We start from the raw sequence: 21540 nt of genomic DNA, 5'->3' as shown, positions 1-21540 counted from the left end.
GCACTCAGGCGCTAGGCTTGGAGGAAATTTAGCGCAGGGTTTGGCTGGTAGACATGAGGCCACATGCTAAACAGGGCAAGATGAACAGAAATCTCGATCAGCTGCTTCATTCAGTGAGTGTTGTCCATTTGCTGCATTGAATGAGGCAGGGGTCCCAGAGGAAAAAATATGTGATCATGTAATCAAAGACTGTATCATATGGGAGGGGGGCAGAATTAAATTCTGGCACTTCCCAATTTTGGAGTGCCTGATCTGACACCCTTACTGTTCCTTTAATGCAGTTCTATTTGGTATACAATAAATACCCTTTCACCAGCATTGTTGGCAAGAAATGGCGAGAATTCTGCATCATCACAGACCAGGCTTTTGCTCCACTTTGTTTCTTTTATAAATATAAGTGCTTGTGTATAATTTAAAATAGAAATGCAGTGGTACAGTGGGCCCAGGGTGATAACAGTGAGGGGGGTGGCAGGTCAGGACTGAGGTCCAATGGCAGAGTTATGTAGGGGCGTAAGACTGTAATAGCAGCAGGGGTGGGTAGAGGTCAATCAACAGAACCATGTGGGGCCCAGGACTGGACAAGCCCAGAAAAGGTTAGCGTCAGACCCGAGATTAGAACGCCGGGAATTGTGACTCCTTGTGCTGCGCTCAGGTCACACTGCCAGTCTTTCAACCAGCAGCTGAAAAGCCACTCCGAGGGGTAGGGACAAGGAACTGAAAGCCAGAGTGTGAATGGAAAAAAAGAAATCCAGCCCCTTGAAAAACCTTTTATTCTTTGTCTTTTAATGCGCAGGACTAACACAGCTGCTCAACTTCTAAAACTAAGCACAATCATTGGCATAAAGATCAGAAAACAGAGATTAATTTAAGGAAACAAGCAATTTGCATTAATTTAATCAACTGTGCTCTCCCATGTTGCCTTTAACATGCTGTGGTGGCTTATCCCCCTGTGCATTTGTGGACGATGAACAGGGTGGCTGGGCTCGTCACTCTGTGCTGACCCAAGGTCTTTGGGCCCTGCAGTTCCTGGTTCCCATACAGCAGGCGGATGGACCCTGAGTCACCAAACTTCCCCTCCAGCATGATCCACTTCTTGATCTGATCAACCGTGTTGTGGAGATCGGCTTCCAGGCAAAGTGATTTCTGGCCATTGATGATGTTCAGGGTTACGTTGGTGTCAGTTTCTGGGCCGATGACGAGGGTTTGTAGGTGGGTGGCTTTCTCCAAGAGAGCCTTCCAGACACTGGTGGGAGAATTCTGCAGCACTGCTGAGCAGCCAGGCTTCTGAATTACCTAACATGACAGGTGAGGAACAGAAGAAGCAGAGACATTACAGACAAAAGAGGCCTATTAGGTTATTGTGCCCATCTACCATACCCTTCATGTCCACACATTCCAGCTCCTGCACCCACCATCTCTACCTAAACCAGCCAGTCTCATTTCATTTAGCCCCCAAAAGTGTGCTGTGGACTTCCCTGAAACAAGACACAGACCCTGCCTCATAAAACTCCTTTGTCTATACTGGGGATTTGCCCCTATTCCAACCCTTGGTGTCTTTCACTACTCTGTTTTCCTTTGGACTTCACCCTCACACCACCCCTAACTCCAGCCCAGCCCTGCTGCTGCCACCGCCACCACCGCCAAGATCAGCTCTCTTGTTCAATGCTTTAAAATATCACCCCTGCGCCAGCTGGGTCACGTCACTGGCTCTCAGTTGTGCCGCCCACTGAGTTCAATCTCCCAAGCCCTGCCTCTGAGGGCATGCATCGCACAGCTCTTGCCTATGCCTTGGGCTTGGTGTTCTCTCTCATCTCCCCCATCCCCGCTGTTGTATCAGCCTCGGTGCCCCATTCCTCTCCTCCTCTGACAGGCATCCCCAGGCACCAAGACACCTCTAGTTCTGCTAGTTCTAATCGCCCCTCAAAGCCCCATTCCTAGCCTTGATGGTGGAAAGAGAGGGGGAGATTTAACAGAGCCATCAAGGTTGTGCCTCAGAGTTTCTCCTTGGCCTGATTCTGGTCCCTATGGACAGGAACTGCATGATGTTAGAACTGGCCCTGTTCCTTCCTCCCCAAGGCCCATTGAGATCTCTTGCTCTGTCCCTCCAGCCCCTCCATTGGTTTGTTTAGTTCTCCCTGAATCCTCTCCAGCTTGTCAACCCCTGCCAGAACTGAGCTCAGTATTCAACGCACAGTCCACCAGTGCTGCCTTGGAAAGAAAGACCTAAACCCCTTAGGGTCTGTCTACTCTGGACACTAAACCTGGGCACTGACTCAGGTTTGAGCCTGAGCTTCCCTTCCATCCACACACAAATCAGTCTGACCTGGGAAGCACTCAGGACCTAAGCCCTATGACTTAGGTCCAAACCCTGTCATTGTGCCGTGTGGATATAGCTCAAGCCAGAGATCTGAGTCAGGAGGTCTGCGTCGTGCAGCATGGAGACATTAGCATGGCTGTGAGACCCGGTCTAGCCGTTGTAAGCCCAGATTTACAATGCAGTGTGGGCTTGAAAACATGGAGGGATAGCTCAGTGGTTTGAGCATTGGCCTGCTAAACCTAGGGTTGTGAGTTCAATCCTTTAGGGGACCATTTAGGGGTTTGGGGCAAAAATCTGTCTGGGGATTGGTCCTGCTTTGACCAGGGGGTTGGACTAGATGACCTCCTGAGGTCCCTTCCAACCCTGATATTCTATGAGTCCACAAACCTGGGTCCCGCCGACCTGGGTTTGGTGGCTGTGAATGCGGAGGGTCTCAGAGCCCAGGCTCCAGACCAAGCCTGAATGCCTATTCAGCAATTTTTAGCCCCACAGCCCAAGACCTGCAAGCCTGAGTCAACTGACCCCAGCTCTGAGACTTGGTGGCACAGGTTTTTTATTGCAGTGTAGGCTCTAGGCCAGAGAGATAACACATCCAGCCCTGCAACATGATGCCACTGTACATACAGTCTCAGAGACTTGTTCCTCCCAGTTCACCAAAGGGCAATTATTTCTGTATCAAGATCCATACCACGTCAGGGAGGAGAAGGGGAGGCAAGCTTTTATTACAGCTGGTTGAGATTTGGTTGGCAATTTTTTGCAAAAAATTTACATCCTAAACTATTTTAATTTTTATTTTGTTTTGAAAAATTGCATGTAGAATATTTGTTTTTTTCCTTGCCTTTCTCTGCCATTGTTTATTTTCTTCCACTGGAAAAGTGTGAATTCTTTTAAAAGTGTGAAAAAAGTGAGGGAAACAGCTCTCTCTCTCTTCACACGTTTCCAGTGGGAAAAGGTCAGATGTGAGAAATGTTTTTTCTCCACTTCCTCTAACTTAATTTTTCCTACTCTATTAAATGAGAGAAAAGAGTGGTTTTTTTTTTCATTTTCTCTTAACATAGTTACACATTCCCCCCTTTTTCCAATGGTGAAAAAGGAGGGGAATATTTAAAAAAAATAGAGATGGAATTTGTAAAACTTCAACTCCCCCCCCCCCCAAAAATTTGTCATTCCAATTAGTAGTAGAAAAATGAACAATTTCATTTTTACAAAAACCCATTTTTCAACTAAAAAAAACTAGCTCAAGGGAATGCCAATTAGCCCCTTACACAGACTCTATAATTTCAATAGTTGAATCACTGGAATGTAAAGAAACATCTGAGCTTGATTCTTATTTATACTAAGGCCAGTTTACATTGCTCCAGTCATTATAAAGGTGACAAAGTAGTTGTAAATATAAAGTGCTCCCACTTTAAGGCTATGTCTTCAGTGCCAAAAACTGGTGTGGTTTTACATCAAGGCGGCTATCACAGTGTAAAAACATCCCTTCTTGCAGGGAAGACATAGCTGAAGGCTCTGTTACATTGCAAGAATGGTGTAAAAGGGCTTTGGTGTAAATTAGAATTACGATCGTCTGTGTTTAAAACAACAACTAAGGGGAAGAAGGGTTAGAATGAAGGAATTTATGAGTGAACAGCTGATCATGGACCAGCAAGAAGTTTTTAGATTTATAACCTAAGATTGTCATGAGGAAAGACAGCATTCTATGCGTCAAGAGCAATCTATGAGTATTTATTTCAAAGAAAAATGGCTAAAGTGAGAATTCCAGGCCCTATTTAGAACCTTGTGTTTGGATATGGCAGATCAGAACCAGTTATAAACGCAGAGATCATCTCAGTGAAAGAAAGAAAAGTTGTGATGGTGGCAGGCTTGTAAAACTGAAATAAAAACAAAGATACATTGTTCTTTCTTTCTTTAGCTGACTCACTCACACTTGCTTACCTTTGGCAGTGGCTGCACAGTCGTAGTCATGATTTCTCCTTGTGCCTCCTCGGATCCTGGCAGCACTTGGTCGATCTGTCTCGGGACTCTCAGCCCAGGGCGGTTCTTACAGATGTTTATAGAGAGGGGCTGCTGGAAAGTCCCTCTAGAAACTGAAAGCAAAAGCAGGTACCATCGCTATTTACAAGAGACTTGGTCAGAGTGTACCTCATCCAGCCTTTGAAACTCCCCTGGGAAAGTTCCCAACTGAAAAAATAAGTCACCAACCCCCAGATCCAAACAGCCCGTTGAGGCTGTTGGAAAGCCAAACCTAGCTCCATGTCACCAATGGCCCCATCTTCATAATGGGCCAGAGCAACCCAAGGAGGCCCCATTTCCATGCTGGAGGATATGTGTAACTCCCACTGGAGTCAAAGGGAAATCACTTCCCATGTATGAGAACTGGGGCCTTAGATCCCCACCCCACCACCTCTGGGAAGCTTGAAATCTGCGTGTAAATCTGGATCAGTGTGCTGAGGGTTGAGCTTGTTTCTGAACATAGCCCTATACCCTGCCTCCAGTCCTTTAGTCTCTGTGAATCATAGACTATCAGGGTTGGAAGGGACCTCAGGAGGTCATCTAGTCCAACCCCCTGCTCAAAGCAGGACCAATCCCAAGCTAAATCATCCCAGCCAGGGCAATGAGCTGCAAAGCTGGGAAGACGAAGCCACTGCTTATTCATTCATGGTTTAAAGTGCTGTGAAGACACAGGGCCCAATTCACCCTGACAGCAGTGGAGTTTCTCCAGGGATGCCTTTGGTGCCATGGAAGCACTGCCTGTAATATGGGTTAATGCACATCTAGATGATGGGAAACTTAGGATAATGGAGCTCGGAGGCTCAAAGCCAACTCAGTCCTTTGCTGTGTTAATTTGGCTTGCTTCATTCAACCCTGTCTCTGCAAGCCAGGTTTGGTGCATGGCCAAGGGCTCAGGAAGCGACGTGCAGGCATCCGTCACCTGTTACTAGGCAGATTGGCAGCCCAGAGATTGCAAGCGATTACTAAAAGCCATCAATAACTGCCAGGCACGTCTGCTCATTATAAAAAGCTCTGGGCTTCCCGTAAATGGGTTGATTTGTAAGCAGTGATGGATTTAGAGTTAATGGGGCCCTGTGCTCACCTTCATTTTTGGGGGCCCTCCTTGGGACCCAGCCAAGAAAAAGAACATTCTCTCTTATCTCCCCCTGACCCTGTTTTTCATTCTTTTTTTCTTCATCCTCCTCCTATAAGTAATAGGAAGTAATTGTTTTTGCTTTATAAAAAAAAATGTGAAAAAGCATTGGGGTGCGGGGTCTGGCCAGGAGTTAGGGTGTGGGAGGGGGCTCAGGACTGGAGAAGGGGGCTGGGGTGTAGAGCGCTTACCTGGGGCAGCTCCCATTTGGTGCGAGTAGTGCAGGTGGGAATGTGAGGAGGTGCAGGAGTCAGGGCAGGGGGTTGGGGGTGTGGGCTGGGGTCATGGGGGTCCCCCAGCCCCCTGCCCTGAGCAGCTCATGGCAAGGAGAGTGGGGGCCCCGCCTTTGCTTCACCCTGCCCTGATTCCACCCCCTTCCCCAAGTCCCCGCCTCCTACCCTGAACATCCTGCGGCACCGGTCCTACCCCTCCCTCCCGGAGCGACCTGAGCATTGGCAAACAGCTGTTTGGTGGCAGGGGAAGTGCTGGGAGGGAGAGGGAGGGGCGGGAACGTGGCACACGTGGGGGAAGAGGCGGGGGAGCGGGGAGCTTGGCTGTCGGTGGGTGCAGAGCCTGCAGCATGAGCTCCAGGAGCCGGCAGGACCAAGCTTCTGCCCCCACAGCTGCCTGGCCCTGGGGCCCCCTGTCGTTGGAGGGCCCCGTGCCAGGGCATCATGTGTTTTACTGTAAATCCACCTCTGTTTGTAAGATCTGGAGTATTGAGTCCAGTTTTGGGGCCCCCACTACAGAAAGGATGTGGACAAATTGGAGAGAGTCCAGTGGAGGGCAACAAAAATGATTAGTGTGCTGGGGCACATGACTTATGAGGAGAAGCTGAGGGAACTGGGCTTATTTAGTCTGCAGAAAAGAAGAGTGAGGGGGGATTTGATAGCAGCCTTCAACTATCTGAAGGGGGGTTCCAAAGAGGATGGATCTAGGTTGGGGTGGGCAAACTTTTTGGACCAAGGGCCACATTTGGGTGGGGAAATTGTATGCAGGGCCATGAATGTAGGGCTGGGGCAGGGGGTTGGGGTGTGGGAGGGAGTGCGGGCTGTGGGAAGAGGTGCAGTGTGCAGGAAGGGGCTCAGGACAAGGGTGTTGGGGTGCAGGAGGGGTGCGGCAGGAAGCTCAAGTCAGGGGGTTGGGAGCTCAGGGCAGGGGGTTGGGGTACAGGAGGGGCACGGAGTGTGACAGGGGGCTCAGGGCAGAAGGTTGGGGTGCAGGAGGGGTGTGGCAGGGGGCTCTGGGAAGGGGGTTGGGGTGCGGGGTGCAGGAGGGGTTTGGGGTGTGGGCTCCGGCCCAGCGCCGTTTACTTCGAGCAGCTCTGGGGTGGCTGCAGCGCACAGTGGGGCTAAGGCAGGCTCCCTGCCTGCCCTTGTCCTGCGCCACTCCCGGAAGTGGCCAGCATGTCTAGCAGTGGCTCCTGGGGATGGGATGGGGCAGGCAGCTCCACTGTGTGCTGCCCTAGCCTGTGGGTACCACCCCTGAATCTCCTATTGGCCGTGGTTTACTGTTCCCGGCCAATGGGAGCTGCGGGGGGCGGTGCCTGCAGGCGAGGGCAGCGCTTGGAGCCCTCTGCCCCCCCCACCCGGGAGCCGCAGGGACGTGGTGCCGCCCGCTTCTGGGAGCGGCACAAGGCAAGGGCATGCAGGGAGCCGGCCTTAGCCCCGCTGCGCCACAAGGCTGGCAATCCCGTGGTCCGTAGTTTGCCCTCCCCTGAGCTCAGCTGTTCTGAGTGGTGGCAGATGACAGAACAAGGAGTCTCAGGTTGCAGTGGGGGAGGTCTAGGTTGGATATTTAGAAAAACTATTTCACTGGCTGGGATGATTTAGTTGGGGTTGGTCCTGCTTTGAGCAGGGGTGTGGACTAGATCAGTGGTTTTCAAACTTTTTTTCTGGGGACCCAGTTGAAGAAAATTGTTGATGCCCATGACCCAGTGGAGCTGGGGATGCAGGGTTTGGGGTGTGGGAGAGGCTCAGGGCTGGGGCAGAGGGTTGGGGTGCGGGGGTGAGGGCTGTGGGGGTGAGGGCTGCGGGGTGGGGCCGGGAATGAGGGGTTCAGGGTGTGGGAGGGGATCAGGGCTCTGGGCTGGGGGTGCAGGCTCTGGGGTGGGGCTGTGGATGAGGGCTTTGGAGTACAAGAGGGGGTTCTGGGTTTGGGGGGATTCAGGGCTGGGGTGGGGGATTGGGACATGGGGTTGAGGCACGGACTTATCTCCGGCGGCTCCCGGTCAGCGTTACAGCCTTCCTGCCTGTCCTGGCACCGCGGACCGTGCTGCACCCTGGAAGCGGTCAGCAGCAGGTCTTGTGCACCTCCAGCAGGTGGAGGTGCACAAGCGGGAACCAGCCAATGGGAATGCGGAGCTGGTGCTCGGGCGGGGGCAGCACATGGAGCCCTGTGGACCCCTGCTTGGAAGCCGGACCCGCTGCTGGCCGCTTCCGGGGCGAAGCAAGGTGTCAGAGCAGGTAGGCACTAGCCTGCCTTAGGCGGCCAGCACCGCCGATGTGACTTTTAATGTCCCGGTCAGCAATGCTGACCAGAGCCGCTGGGTCACTGAGCAAGGTGACCCAGTGCCTTGCATGCTGCGACTTGAACTTTGAAAAACACTGGACTCTTCCAACCCTAATCTTCTATGATTCTGTGATCTTAGGATGCTGACAAAAGCCTGTCTTGAGGGTTGGGCGGGAGGGAGTCCAGCATTATCTGAGACTTGCCTATGGTTCCAGTTTGAGGTTTCCCCCGTAAACATAAGTGCTTATAGGAAACATAAAATAGAAGTCCATTGGCAGAGCTGTGAGAGGCCCAGGACTAGAAGCGTAGTGTAGGACTCAGATTCTTCATCAAGGCTTTGTGGGGGTACAGGACTTACATAGAAAGGGGCATTACAGGGTGGGATTGAGGGACATCAACAGAGCTTGGGGAGCGGGGCAGGAATGGAATAGCAGAGGGCTGCGGGTCAGGATTGAGGGCCATCAGCAGAGCTGGCTGTGAGCATGGGGAACCCAGGGCTGCAATAGCAGGGGGCTGCAGTTTGGGACTGAGGGACATCAGTAGAGCTGGTGGCTGGGGAGAGCTCAGGTAGCTGAGTCAGGATTGAGTGGCATTGGCAGAGCTGTTGGATGGGGAGCCCAGGGCTGGAATAGCAGGAGATTCTGTGGGGCTAGACACACCAAGGTCCAATCAGCAGAGCTGGCTGTGGAACACCAGGGCTGGAATAGCAGAGGGGCAGGGGTAGGGAGGTGGCTCAAGGCTGGATTTAGGGGCATTGAACAGGGCTGCCCAGAGGGGGGGACAAGTGGGGCAATTTGCCCCAGGCCCCGCAGGGGCCCCCACGAGTATGTCAGAGGCTCCCCCCGCCTCCGTCTTCCTCCATCCCCTAGTGCAGGGGTGTCAAACTCAATTGCACAGGGGGCCAAAACTCAAAACTCGCGGGCCGAACAGTATAACCATTTATTTAACAGACTAAATATTTATGATTTTTAACCATTAATATGAACCAAAATACAGGATATCATTCCAAAATAAATACATTTCAACTTAAAATATTTTGCTCTTCATAAAAAAATATCCTGTCAATACAATACATTCAAAATCTGTACATGCTGGAATATTAAAAAATCTGAAAATATAAATAAAAAATTGAATTTAAAGCAAAAGTATAATCATAACAAATCATAACATTCCATTTTCTTGTCCTATTTAGTCAGAGCCTGATACTTGGAGTCTTTTCTTTGCAACAAGTTCGTTTATGTTTGGGGTTAGGTTCTGTGTTGTGAAGATTCTCAGGATCGATTGCAGGTGTTCATCAGTGAGGCGACTCCTGTGTGACGTTTTGTTAATTTTCATCACAGAGAACAGCTGCTCGCACAGATATGTGCTGCCAAACATGGACAGGATTCAAGCCGCATGTTGGCGGAGCTGCGGCATCGCTTCAGGAATGAAGCGAGTGAACTGTGCTGGCCCCGCAGTGTCGTACTTTGCCTTCAGTGTCCCGTTACATTGCAGTTCTATCAGCTCCATCTGCATTTCTACAGGTGCGGTTTCCACATCGACTGCAAATGGGTTGCGAAGCAGCTCGAAGTTACTTTTCTGTGCCTCAAAGTCACTGAAGCGCCGTGCGAACTCAGTGCGCAGCGCGCTGAGTTTTTCAGCAAAGGTGGCATTTGGGAAAACTGTGGCACTTTCTTGGTTCCGTATTACTTGGCAACAGGGAAAGTGAGACAAGTTGCATTGGTGCATTTGTGTCTCCCATAAGCGCAGCTTCACTTGAAATGCCTTCACTGCATCATGCATATCGGTTATTATGTGCTCCCGTCCCTGGAGTTGAAGGTTTAAAGCGCTAAGATGCGACGTTATGTCAGCCAGGAACGCCAACTCACATTTCCACTTTTCATCCCGCAGAACTGTGCAGTCTTTCCCCTTACTGTCCATGAACTGGCAGATTTCCTCTCGCAGCTCAAAGTGTCTTTTGAGAACTTTTCCCCGACTTAGCCACCGGACCTCCGTATGATATGGCATATCGCCAAACTCGCTATCTATTTCCCGCAGAAAAGACTGGAATTGGCGGTGATTTAAACCGTGGGCTCTGATAAAGTTGACGGTTTGTGTTACAGTGTTCATCACATGATCCATTTTTAGGACTTTAGCACTCAGCGATTCCTGGTGTATGATGCAGTGATACACTGTCAACTCACCGGCACAGTTCTCCTCCCGCATCTTTGAGCGCATCCTTCCCACCAGTCCATTTTTTTCACCACACATAGCAGGTGCGCCATCTGTTGTAAGTCCAACGAGTTTTTCCCACGGCAGTTTCATGTCGGTTACACTTTGAAATACATTTCCAAAGATGTCTTCTCCTTTCGTTGTCCCGTGCATCGATTTAATGTCCAGTATTTCCTCTGTTACGCACAAATTGGAATCCACACCACGGATAAATATCGCCAGCTGTGCAGTGTCAGTCGCGTCAGTAGTTTCATCCACGGCAAGGGAGTATGCAACAAAATCTTTTGCTCTTTCAATCAACTGTGTTTTCAAATCAGTCGCCATCTCACAAACCCGATTAGCAACGGTGTTTCTGCTGAGGCTTACATTTGCAAACGCTCGCGTTTTATCTGGACAAAGGACGTCGCACACTTTCATCATACAATTCTTTACGAATTCCCCCTCGGTAAACGGCCGTCCTGATTTGGCGATCTCTTCGGCCACAATGAAACTTGCTTTCACAGCAGCTTCACTTTGTGATTTTGCTTTGGTGAAAAACGTCTGCTGGGATGTCAAATTCTTCTTCAACTCCTCTACCTTTTGTAGCTTCTGTCCTGCGCTCAGGTTTTTGAATTTGTTCTCATGTTTCGTCTCGTAGTGCCGTCTTAGGTTATACTCCTTCATTACAGCGATATTACTCCCGCAAAGGAGACACACTGGTTTACCTGCAATTTCAGTAAACATATACTCATTCTCCCACCGGCTTTGAAAGCCTCGGTTTTCAGAATCAATTTTTCTCTTGGCCATTGTTGGGGTCTAGCTTTGATTTGAGATTAGCGTTGTATACATCAACAGACCGCGAACTTGAACCGCGGCTTGCCGTTGGCGGCAATTGCACTGCATCATGGGATTTGTAGTGTGTGTTATTGGGGCGTCATATCACAGGGCCATTAAAAACAGATATATAAAACGATTTCGCGGGCCGGATATAATTGTATGGCGGGCCGGATGTGGCCCGCGGGCCTTGAGTTTGACACATGTGCCCTAAGGGATGGTGACTATGCCCAGTTCTGCCTGGAGATTAGCGGGAACTCAGCACTTTCACTTTCCAGACTTCAAGCCTGATCCAAAGCCCGCTGACACCCACAGCAGCCTTTCCCTGGGTAGCAGCAGGTTGGAGGTCAGGCCGATTGTCAGTTACAGCTTAAATCTAATTGTTTTACCCAGATGTTCACTGCCAGGGTCGCCCAGAGGATTCAGGGGGCCTGGGGCAAAGCAATTTCGGGGGCCCCTTCCATAAAAAAAAGTTGCAATACTATAGTAACATGTATTTGGAAATGTAAAAAATAACTAGTGAAATACATTCAAAAATTAATTTGTAATAATTTGAAAATACACAAAATACATTATTAAAAATATTAAATGCTTTAATGGTATGTATACATTTGCAGTTACATAATGGGCTGTTGCTGGGTGATGGTGATGGTTGGTGCCAATGGGCTGTCGCTGCCTGGGGGTGGTGCTGCTGTTGCCCAGGGCTGGGTGGGGAGCTGGGCTCTGGGTTGGGGGGTGCCTGGCTCACAGTGGCTGGACTCAGGGTTGTGGGGAGATGGGGTCAGGGGGGTGTCTGGCTCAGAGGAGCTGGGCTCGGAGCTGGGGGTCAGGGCTGTAGGGGGCATGGGATCGGGGGGTGTCCAGCTCAGAGGGGCTGGACTCGGAGCTGGGGGTCAGGGCTGTGGGGGATGGGGTCGGGGGTGCCCAGCTCAGAGGGGCTGGGCTCGGAGCTAGGGGTCAGGGCTGTGGGGGAGATGGGGTCGGGGAGGTGTCCAGCTCAGAGGGGCTGGGCTCAGAGCTGGGGGTCAGGGCTGCAGGGGATGGGGACAGGGGGTGTCCAGCTCAGAGGGGCTGGGCTCGGAGCTGGGGGGCTGGGGGGGGGATGGGGTCGGGGGTGCCCAGCTCAGAGGGGCTGGGCTCGGAGCCGGGGGTCAGGGCTGTGGGGGATGGGGTCGGGCGGGGTGCCCGGCCCCGGCCCCTTACCATGCCGCTTACCCTCTCTCCTGGAGCCTCAGTGCGCCGCCTGCAGCGGCGTGGTATCTCCAGGGGCCTGAGCTCCCACCGCTTGGCTGCAGCTCGCAGCCCCGCCCCCTTACCGGCTGAGACACTAGGGCACATGTGTCAAACTCAAGGCCCGCGGGCCACATCCGGCCCGCCATACAATTATATCCGGCCCGCGAAATCGTTTTATATATCTGTTTTTAATGGCCCTGTGATATGACGCCCCAATAACACACACTACAAATCCCATGATGCAGTGCAATTGCCGCCAACGGCAAGCCGCGGTTCAAGTTCGCGGTCTGTTGATGTATACAACGCTAATCTCAAATCAAAGCTAGACCCCAACAATGGCCAAGAGAAAAATTGATTCTGAAAACCGAGGCTTTCAAAGCCGGTGGGAGAATGAGTATATGTTTACTGAAATTGCAGGTAAACCAGTGTGTCTCCTTTGCGGGAGTAATATCGCTGTAATGAAGGAGTATAACCTAAGACGGCACTACGAGACGAAACATGAGAACAAATTCAAAAACCTGAGCGCAGGACAGAAGCTACAAAAGGTAGAGGAGTTGAAGAAGAATTTGACATCCCAGCAGACGTTTTTCACCAAAGCAAAATCACAAAGTGAAGCTGCTGTGAAAGCAAGTTTCATTGTGGCCGAAGAGATCGCCAAATCAGGACGGCCGTTTACCGAGGGGGAATTCGTAAAGAATTGTATGATGAAAGTGTGCGACGTCCTTTGTCCAGATAAAACGCGAGCGTTTGCAAATGTAAGCCTCAGCAGAAACACCGTTGCTAATCGGGTTTGTGAGATGGCGACTGATTTGAAAACACAGTTGATTGAAAGAGCAAAAGATTTTGTTGCATACTCCCTTGCCGTGGATGAAACTACTGACGCGACTGACACTGCACAGCTGGCGATATTTATCCGTGGTGTGGATTCCAATTTGTGCGTAACAGAGGAAATACTGGACATTAAATCGATGCACGGGACAACGAAAGGAGAAGACATCTTTGGAAATGTATTTCAAAGTGTAACCGACATGAAACTGCCGTGGGAAAAACTCGTTGGACTTACAACAGATGGCGCACCTGCTATGTGTGGTGAAAAAAATGGACTGGTGGGAAGGATGCGCTCAAAGATGCGGGAGGAGAACTGTGCCGGTGAGTTGACAGTGTATCACTGCATCATACACCAGGAATCGCTGAGTGCTAAAGTCCTAAAAATGGATCATGTGATGAACACTGTAACACAAACCGTCAACTTTATCAGAGCCCACGGTTTAAATCACCGCCAATTCCAGTCTTTTCTGCGGGAAATAGATAGCGAGTTTGGCGATATGCCATATCATACGGAGGTCCGGTGGCTAAGTCGGGGAAAAGTTCTCAAAAGACACTTTGAGCTGCGAGAGGAAATCTGCCAGTTCATGGACAGTAAGGGGAAAGACTGCACAGTTCTGCGGGATGAAAAGTGGAAATGTGAGTTGGCGTTCCTGGCTGACATAACGTCGCATCTTAGCGCTTTAAACCTTCAACTCCAGGGACGGGAGCACATAATAACCGATATGCATGATGCAGTGAAGGCATTTCAAGTGAAGCTGCGCTTATGGGAGACACAAATGCACCAATGCAACTTGTCTCACTTTCCCTGTTGCCAAGTAATACGGAACCAAGAAAGTGCCACAGTTTTCCCAAATGCCACCTTTGCTGAAAAACTCAGCGCGCTGCGCACTGAGTTCGCACGGCGCTTCAGTGACTTTGAGGCACAGAAAAGTAACTTCGAGCTGCTTCGCAACCCATTTGCAGTCGATGTGGAAACCGCACCTGTAGAAATGCAGATGGAGCTGATAGAACTGCAATGTAACGGGACACTGAAGGCAAAGTACGACACTGCGGGGCCAGCACAGTTCACTCGCTTCATTCCTGAAGCGATGCCGCAGCTCCGCCAACATGCGGCTCGAATCCTGTCCATGTTTGGCAGCACATATCTGTGCGATCAGCTGTTCTCTGTGATGAAAATTAACAAAACGTCACACAGGAGTCGCCTCACTGATGAACACCTGCAATCGATCCTGAGAATCTTCACAACACAGAACCTAACCCCAAACATAAACGAACTTGTTGCAAAGAAAAGACTCCAAGTATCAGGCTCTGACTAAATAGGACAAGAAAATGGAATGTTATGATTTGTTATGATTATACTTTTGCTTTAAATTCAATTTTTTATTTATATTTTCAGATTTTTTAATATTCCAGCATGTACAGATTTTGAATGTATTGTATTGACAGGATATTTTTTTATGAAGAGCAAAATATTTTAAGTTGAAATGTATTTATTTTGGAATGATATCCTGTATTTTGGTTCATATTAATGGTTAAAAATCATAAATATTTAGTCTGTTAAATAAATGGTTATACTGTTCGGCCCGCGAGTTTTGAGTTTTGGCCCCCTGTGCAATTGAGTTTGACACCCCTGCCTTAGGGTTACCATATTCAAACATTTAAAAAAGAGGACACTCCACAGGGCCCCGGTCCCGCCCCCGGCCCTGCCCCAACTCCGCCCCTTCCCCACCCCCGACCCCGCCCCAACACCAACCCTTCTCCGCCCCCATTCCAACCCCTTCCCCAAAGTCCCTGCCCCAACTCTGCCCCCTCCTCTGAGCACCCCGCATTCCCCCTCCTCCCTCCCGCTCTGATCTTGGTTGGGGGTTGCTAAGTGCTTCCCTGCTCCCCACTCGCCCTGAAGCCCCTGCAGCCTCTATGCCCTTGCCTGCCCTGCTCCTCCTCACCCTGCAGCCTCTGTGCCCCCTGCTCCCCACTCCCCCTGCAGCCTCTGCGTCCCCCTGCCCCTGCAGCCTCTGTGCCCCCTGCTCCTCCTCGCCCTGCAGCCTCTGCACCCCCTGCCTGCCCTGCCCCTGCAGCCTCTGCACCCCCCTGCCCCAGCAGCCTCTGTGCCCCCTGCTCCCCACTCACCCTGCAGCCTCTGCACCCCCCCGCCCCTGCAGCCTCTGTGCCCCCTGCTCCCCACTCGCCCTGCAGCCTCTGCGCCCCCTGTCTGCCCTGCCCCTGCAGCTTCTACACACACCCCCACCCCCCCGCCGCCTGCCCTGCTCCCCCCGCTCACCTGGCAGAGGGAGAAATGCAGGCTCCACATGGAATCAAACACTGCCGCGCTGCTCTGTGGGGGAGGAGGGAGTGGGGAAGGGGGAGGGACTCTGGCTGCTAGAGGCCCTAGTGGCTGCGAGTGGCTTTCAATCAGGCCAGGCGTCCAATCAGCCGCGCCGCACTCTGCATGAGGGGCAGGGGGAAATCCCGGACATTTCTACTTGATTAGAAATCTCCCCCCAGACGGCCATTTACAGCTGAAAAACCCGGACATGTCCGGGGAAACCCGGACGGATGGTAACCCTACCATCCCTTTCCCTCCCCTCCCACCCCTCCAGTGACAAGCACCTCTATCCTCCCAGCGGCCAATGCACCTCTCCCCCCGACCCCCGATAACCCTGCAGCCACCCAAACCCTCCCATATTCATTGCTTCCGATAACAGGCCCCTCTGAGGCCTTGTCTTCGCCGCACAGGTCACCCAGGTGATTGGTGCAGATAAGGGGCAGGAGGGCGGTGGATTGTGCCTCTGGCTGGCAGAAGGCGAGATAGCGCGGCCACGGAGCACACGGTGCGTGAGCGGACGAAGGGGAGCATGATGGCCAAGAGAGGGCGGAAGATGGTTCTCGTTGCGATGTCCTGTACAGCCAGCCGGAAAGTGCGACTGACGGCTGGGGCTGGGTGCGGGTCAATGAAGGAAACAAGGGGAGCTGCGAGTGCCCACATCTTTGGTTTGAAGGGGGAAAGCCCCACTTGGCCCCATAAGTCTCCCCTCTTACCTGGCTGAGATGCTGGTTTCTCTGCTGTGTCCTCTCTGGTCTGTTCCTCCCCAGTCCGTTCCTCTGTCTCCCCTCCAAACAGGTCCTAGGGCTGGAGTTAGTTGGGAATTTTTCGACTGAACGTTGTTTTCAATCAGTTGGCTGAAATGGAAACTTTTCACAGAAACGTGTTGGATTCTCAGGCCCAGGTTGGAATTTCTGGTCAAAACCAGAGGTTCGGGTCCCCCTGCTGTGAAGCCACGGCAGTGTGGGCTGGACAAACCCGCCTAGGATCCTGGGTAATTACTCTCAGGGCTGCCGCAGCTTCACTGCGCTGGTACCTGAGCTAGCTAGAGCAAAGTGAGCTCACATACGTCTAGTCAAGCTGCAATCATACCCCATGAGCACAGTACAGAGGTACCCACACTGATAGGTCCCCCCACCCCCGCAATAGAAGTGCGCATCATCACAGGCACCCTCATGCACCGTCTCTCCTCCCCTCCCAAGAGGCCCATGCTCGTCTCACACCCACCAGGAATAAAGATGCCCCCATTTCCCATTGTTAAAATCTGAGCTTCCCTGGACTTGACTTCAGGGGTGAAATCCTGGCCCCACTGAACTCCAGGGGATCCTTGTCATTGATTTCAGTAGGGCCAGAATTTCACCCTCGGCCTTTTCATCACTCCATGTCTCTGAGCACAGACAACTTTGCGATCGCCTTGAAAAGTGAAAGTGACGAGTTTGCATGGAACCTTAGGAAACCCCTCCCTCCCTCCCCCTGGGTTATATCATTCCTGAGTTGTAACTGCTCAAACAAAATGGGATGACATCACAAACCTGGAATGCAGACTTATTTTCTTGATCATAAAGGAATGTTCCCCTGCCCTTTACATCTTCCAAAGCCTTTATTTACACTGTGTACAGATATCCATCGATGGCTAACGATTTTCAAAAGTCCCAGCTGCTGACAGTCACGTCTTCTCGTTAATGGAAAGCTCTGGGCTTCCTGCAAATATGCTGAACTATAAAGATCAGGAAGCTAATGAAGGGGGAACAGGAGCAGCTAACAGAGGAGTTTTGTGGGGGAGTTTAGAGAGGGAATGGGAGAGCCAGATACACCTGATGAACATTCTCTAGACGTAGACCGATAAAGACCCCCACCCCCAAACCAAAACCCGACAAAAATGCAGGCAGAAGTCCAGTAGCAGAATGGGGACTATCCAGTTTATTAACATTTGGGGGAGGGGTGCAGCCCCAGGCCAGCCCCCACAGGGGGCAGGGAGGGAATGCCACCCAGCCCCTCTCTGCCCTCACCTCTGCTCCAGCCCCAGCTCCCAGCCCCACCCCCAGCCGTGGCTCCGCTTCTGGCCCGGCCCCGCCTGCATCCCCTGGCCCCCACCTGTGGCACCCCAGCCCTGTTCCTGGCCCCAGCTCCCAACCACAGCTCGGGGAGGGGTTTGGCCAAAGACAAGGGTAACGTTAAAAAGTTTTGGAAACCACTGCCATGGAATTTCTATGGATAGAGATTCTATGTGTGAATAGTAAGAGCCTGTACTTGGTCTCTGAGGGCCAAGAGCTCCTTGCACCGAATGCACACGTACGCCACCTGTCCCCAAGGCTGGTAATCAGACATGCTGCATTCAGTGCTGGAACTCCAGAAACACTGTGACTTGCTTAAAACAACATTTAGGGTGAGTAATTACATTTTGTAACCTGTTTCTTGAATGTATTAACTTAGTTTGTGTGTTTTGTTTGATTTGCTCAGTAATCTGCTTTGTACTGTTTGCTATCCCTTATAATCACTTAAAATTTACCTTTTGTAGTTATTAAACTTATTTGTTGTTTATAACATAACCCAGTTTGTGCAATTCATGTCTGGGGCAGGGGGCAAGCAGCTATGCATATCTCTCTCCACATTGAGGGAGAGGGCAATTTTTATGAGCTTGCGCTGTGCAGATTTTTCTATATAGTGCAAGACAATATTATTTTGGGTTTAGTCCCCAAAGGGGGTGTGCGCGTGTGTGCTGGGTGAACCTCCGAGCTGAATCCTCTCACACAGAGCTGATTTCAGTCTGTGTCTGCAGCTGGGTGCGGCCTTACTGGTGTGTGTGTTCTAGAGAAGGCTTGAGGGCCTGGCACAGCATAGACAGGGTGAGGAAACCCAGGCTGGTGGAACGGGTGGGCTCAGTGAGACCCCAGCACATCAGGTGGCATCCCGGATGGGGGGTCTAACCCACCACAGGCTAATAGCCAGGATGGTCAGGGCCGCAGCCTCTGACTGCCAGAAGCTGGGAGTGGGTGACAGGGGATGGATCGCTTGATGATTGACTGTTCTGTTCATTTCCTCTGAAGCACCTGGCATTGGCCACTGTCCGAAGACAGGATACTGGGCTAGAGGGGCCATTGGTCTGACCCAGTATGGCCGTTCTTATGTTCTTATGGAGGATTTGCAACAGGGGCAGGAGGTAATCTTGCCCCATCCAGGAATTTTCAGCGGCTCCACTTCCCACCCCAAACATAACAAGTGCTTATGTAAAACTCAAAATAGCACTGAATTCCCAGAGCCCTGAGAGGGCCCCAGAGCAGAACAGCAGGGCCCAAGCTGTATTGGGGTCCAGAACTGGGATAGCTGGGGGTGCATGGGGCAGCAATGAGACTGGTTGGCACAGAGTGGCCTAGTGGATAGCGCACTGGCTCAGGAGACCTGGTTTCTATTCCTAGCTCTGTTGCTGGCCTGCAGGGATCCTGGGCAAGTTACTCTAGCTCAGCTCCTCAAAGGTATTTAGGCACCAAACTCCCAATCGGGGCCTTCACCTCCTGGTTCCTCAATTTCCCCATCTGTGCAATGAGAATAATGCTCCTGGCCTTCTTTGTAAAGTGCTTTGAGATAAAGAGCTCTAGACAAGAGCAGGGAATATCATTAAATGAGAACCAGGCTTTGCATCTGGAAGTCTACAGAACACACAGAGACATCCAGTGGCCAAATGACATATTGCCAGAAAACGTATCGCTTCCCAGCTGCTGCTGCATTAGCTGGGGCATGCAGTTGAATTGGACACAGAGCATGCTTTACACCTCAAGCCAACATCTTAAATGCCTGCTGGAAATTGATGGGAAACCAGCAGGGGTCACAGGGCTCATGTCAGGAGCTGACTACGGGAAACCCCTTTTGGGCCAGGAGCCAATAAAATGCATAAGCACATGCTTGACTTGAAGCACGAGTTGTGCCACTGAATTCGATGCTTATGGTTAAGTGTTTGCCAGGCTTGGGTCCTTGTTCAGAAAACAGCTGCCGTCTACACTAGCTTCAGTTTCAGAATGAGTGAAGGCTCACTTCGCGGCAGGGCCGGCTCCAGCTTTTCTGCTGCCCCAAGCAGCAAAAAAAAAAGAAAAAGAAAAAGACAAGTGGTGGCACTTCAGCTTCTTCAGTGGCACTTTGGCAGCGGTAGGGTTACCATACGTCTGGTTTTTCCTGGACATGTCTGGCTTTTTGGTAATCAAACCCCCGTTCGGGGGGAATTGCCAAAAAGCCGAACATGTCCGGGAAAAATACCGCCGGTCGGGCACTTCCCCTCCCGCGGCTGCTGTGCTCCTCCCCTGACTCTTCGGCTCTGTTTAAGAGCCGAGCTGCCTGAGCGCTACTGGCTTCAGGCAGCCCCCATGCTTCCGGACCCTGAGCTGCCGGCCGGGCACTTCCCCTCCTGGGCTCCGGGGGTGCAGGGTCCAGAGGCATGGGGGCTGCCTGAAGCCAGTAGCACTCGGTCAGCTCGGCTCTTAAACAGAGCCGAAGAGTCAGGGGAGGAGCACAGCCGCAGGAGCCCGGGAGGGGAAGTGCCCGGCTGGGGGCGCAGGGTCCGGCGGCATGGGGGCTGTCCGAAGCCCGAGCACTACCGGCTTCACAGTTTGCCGGGCAGCCTCCAGACCCTGCGCCCCCGGCTGGGCGCTTCCCCTCCCGGGCTTCAGCTGCGCTGGGGAAGCGCCGGCCGGGGGCTCAGGGTCTGGAAGCTGCCCGGCAAACCGTGAAGCCGGTAGCACTGGGGCAGCCCTTTTCGTGTGGCTGGGAGGGAGGAGGGGGAGTTAGGGCGGGGACTTTGGGGAAGGGGCGGAGAATGGGCGGAGTTGGGGCGGGGAAGGGGCGGGGTTGGGGCAGTGCTGGGGTGGGAAAGGGGCAGGGCCAGGGCTCCGTGGAGTGTCCTCTTTTTTTTAAAAAAATATGGTAACCCTAGGCAGCGGGTTCTTCCTCTTCGGCGGCAATTTGGCGGCAGCTCAAAGTGGAAGAGAGGGAATGAGGGACCCGCCGCCGAATTGCCGCCAAAGACCTGGACGTGCTGTCCCGATGCTGGACGGGAGTGCTGCCCCTTTGAATTGGCCGCCCCAAGCACCTGTTTCCTACGCTGGTGCCTGGAGCCGGCCCTGCTTCGCGGTGACCCACTCTGCAGATGACATTGGACCAGAGAACACTGAGCAGCTCCCTGCATGTCAACCACAGCTGAGATAAAAACTCCTTCCCCTGATATTTTAATGGGGTGACTGTGGCAACGAGATGGAAGGATTCCGGAACATTAAAAGAAGGGGTGCTATAGCAACAAAGGGAGGGCTGGGGCTGGGAGGGGGCGTGGCTACCATCCTGGAGTCCCAGCACATTGCAACAGGGGTAACCAGGTGGGCAGGTTCCAGAACATTACAAAAGGGGGCACTATGCCACCCCGTCCAAGCCAATCTAGGATGACAAGGAAATGGCAGCTGGCTGGGAGGGCAGCACAGGAGTTGGAGGGTGACAGGTTGGCTAGAGGCAAGTGGGGAGGGATTGGGAAGTTAGTAGAGACTGAGCAAGGGGAAAAGCAGGGAATCAGTTGCACTCCAGGCTCAGAATGGGGGAATTTAGAGTTCAGGTGGGTCTCATGGGTCTGTGAGTGATGACTGGTCACTCGGGGCTTCTTCTCAGAGGGACTTCCTGACAGACTGGAGAAGCTGCATTCAGAGCCAGAAATCTCCCACCCAGCAAACCCCCAGAGAGGAATTTTTCCTTAAGGAAAGCAGAAGTTGAGATCAACCATGTTTATTCCCATTATCCTGCCTAGGGTTTTGGTCTGACATGGGACAGGAGCAACACAGACTTTCTGGGACAGCCACCGGACTAGCCTAGACTATATGATAGAAGATAACAGTGTGTCAGTGGTTTTGTCAGGGGTCTTTGGCAATGCCCAGCTCAGAGCTACACCAGCTTGGGATCTGATGGGCCCAGAAGTTTCCTCCAGGACCTCAGATCCCATGGGCCATGTTCAGAGCAGAATCCAACTGACCTCAATGGGATCAGGTGGGCTGCGAGCCATGTGAACTGGGATCAGCTCATTCCCTGACACTGCTGTCTTGCCCATAGCTCTGTTATTATGTGGGGAATTTCCACCTGCACTCTTGGGAAAGGCATTACTGGTTGTGCTTGTTCAGAATCCATCTCCCA

The 21540-nt window shown here is 52.0% G+C and overlaps 1 protein-coding gene across 4 annotated transcripts; it reads right to left on the bottom strand.

Annotated features, from left to right (window-relative positions):
- Positions 1-753: 753 nt before the first annotated feature.
- Positions 754-16811, bottom strand: LOC128837445 (uncharacterized). 4 transcript variants are annotated; one of them, XM_054028648.1, is made up of 6 exons: positions 16612-16799; positions 16101-16253; positions 15343-15396; positions 5415-5517; positions 4256-4407; positions 754-1293 (listed from the first exon to the last, which is right to left on the bottom strand). In XM_054028648.1, exons 3-6 carry the CDS (start codon positions 15370-15372, stop codon positions 940-942), a joined length of 639 nt encoding a protein of 212 aa, XP_053884623.1. In that variant the 5' UTR covers positions 15373-15396; positions 16101-16253; positions 16612-16799; the 3' UTR covers positions 754-939. The 4 variants fall into 4 exon arrangements, 3 of the variants coding, with proteins under 3 accessions (XP_053884623.1, XP_053884624.1, XP_053884625.1); XM_054028649.1 differs by having other exon boundaries at positions 16101-16241; XR_008444943.1 differs by lacking the exons at positions 5415-5517; positions 15343-15396 and having other exon boundaries at positions 16612-16811.
- Between the last annotated feature and the right edge of the window lie 4729 nt (positions 16812-21540).

This window comes from Malaclemys terrapin, chromosome 4 (assembly GCF_027887155.1).
Source record: "Malaclemys terrapin pileata isolate rMalTer1 chromosome 4, rMalTer1.hap1, whole genome shotgun sequence".
NCBI classification, from domain to species: Eukaryota; Metazoa; Chordata; order Testudines; family Emydidae; genus Malaclemys; species Malaclemys terrapin.
Note: the sequence above shows the minus strand (reverse complement) of the source record. Positions and strands in the feature narration are given on the sequence as shown.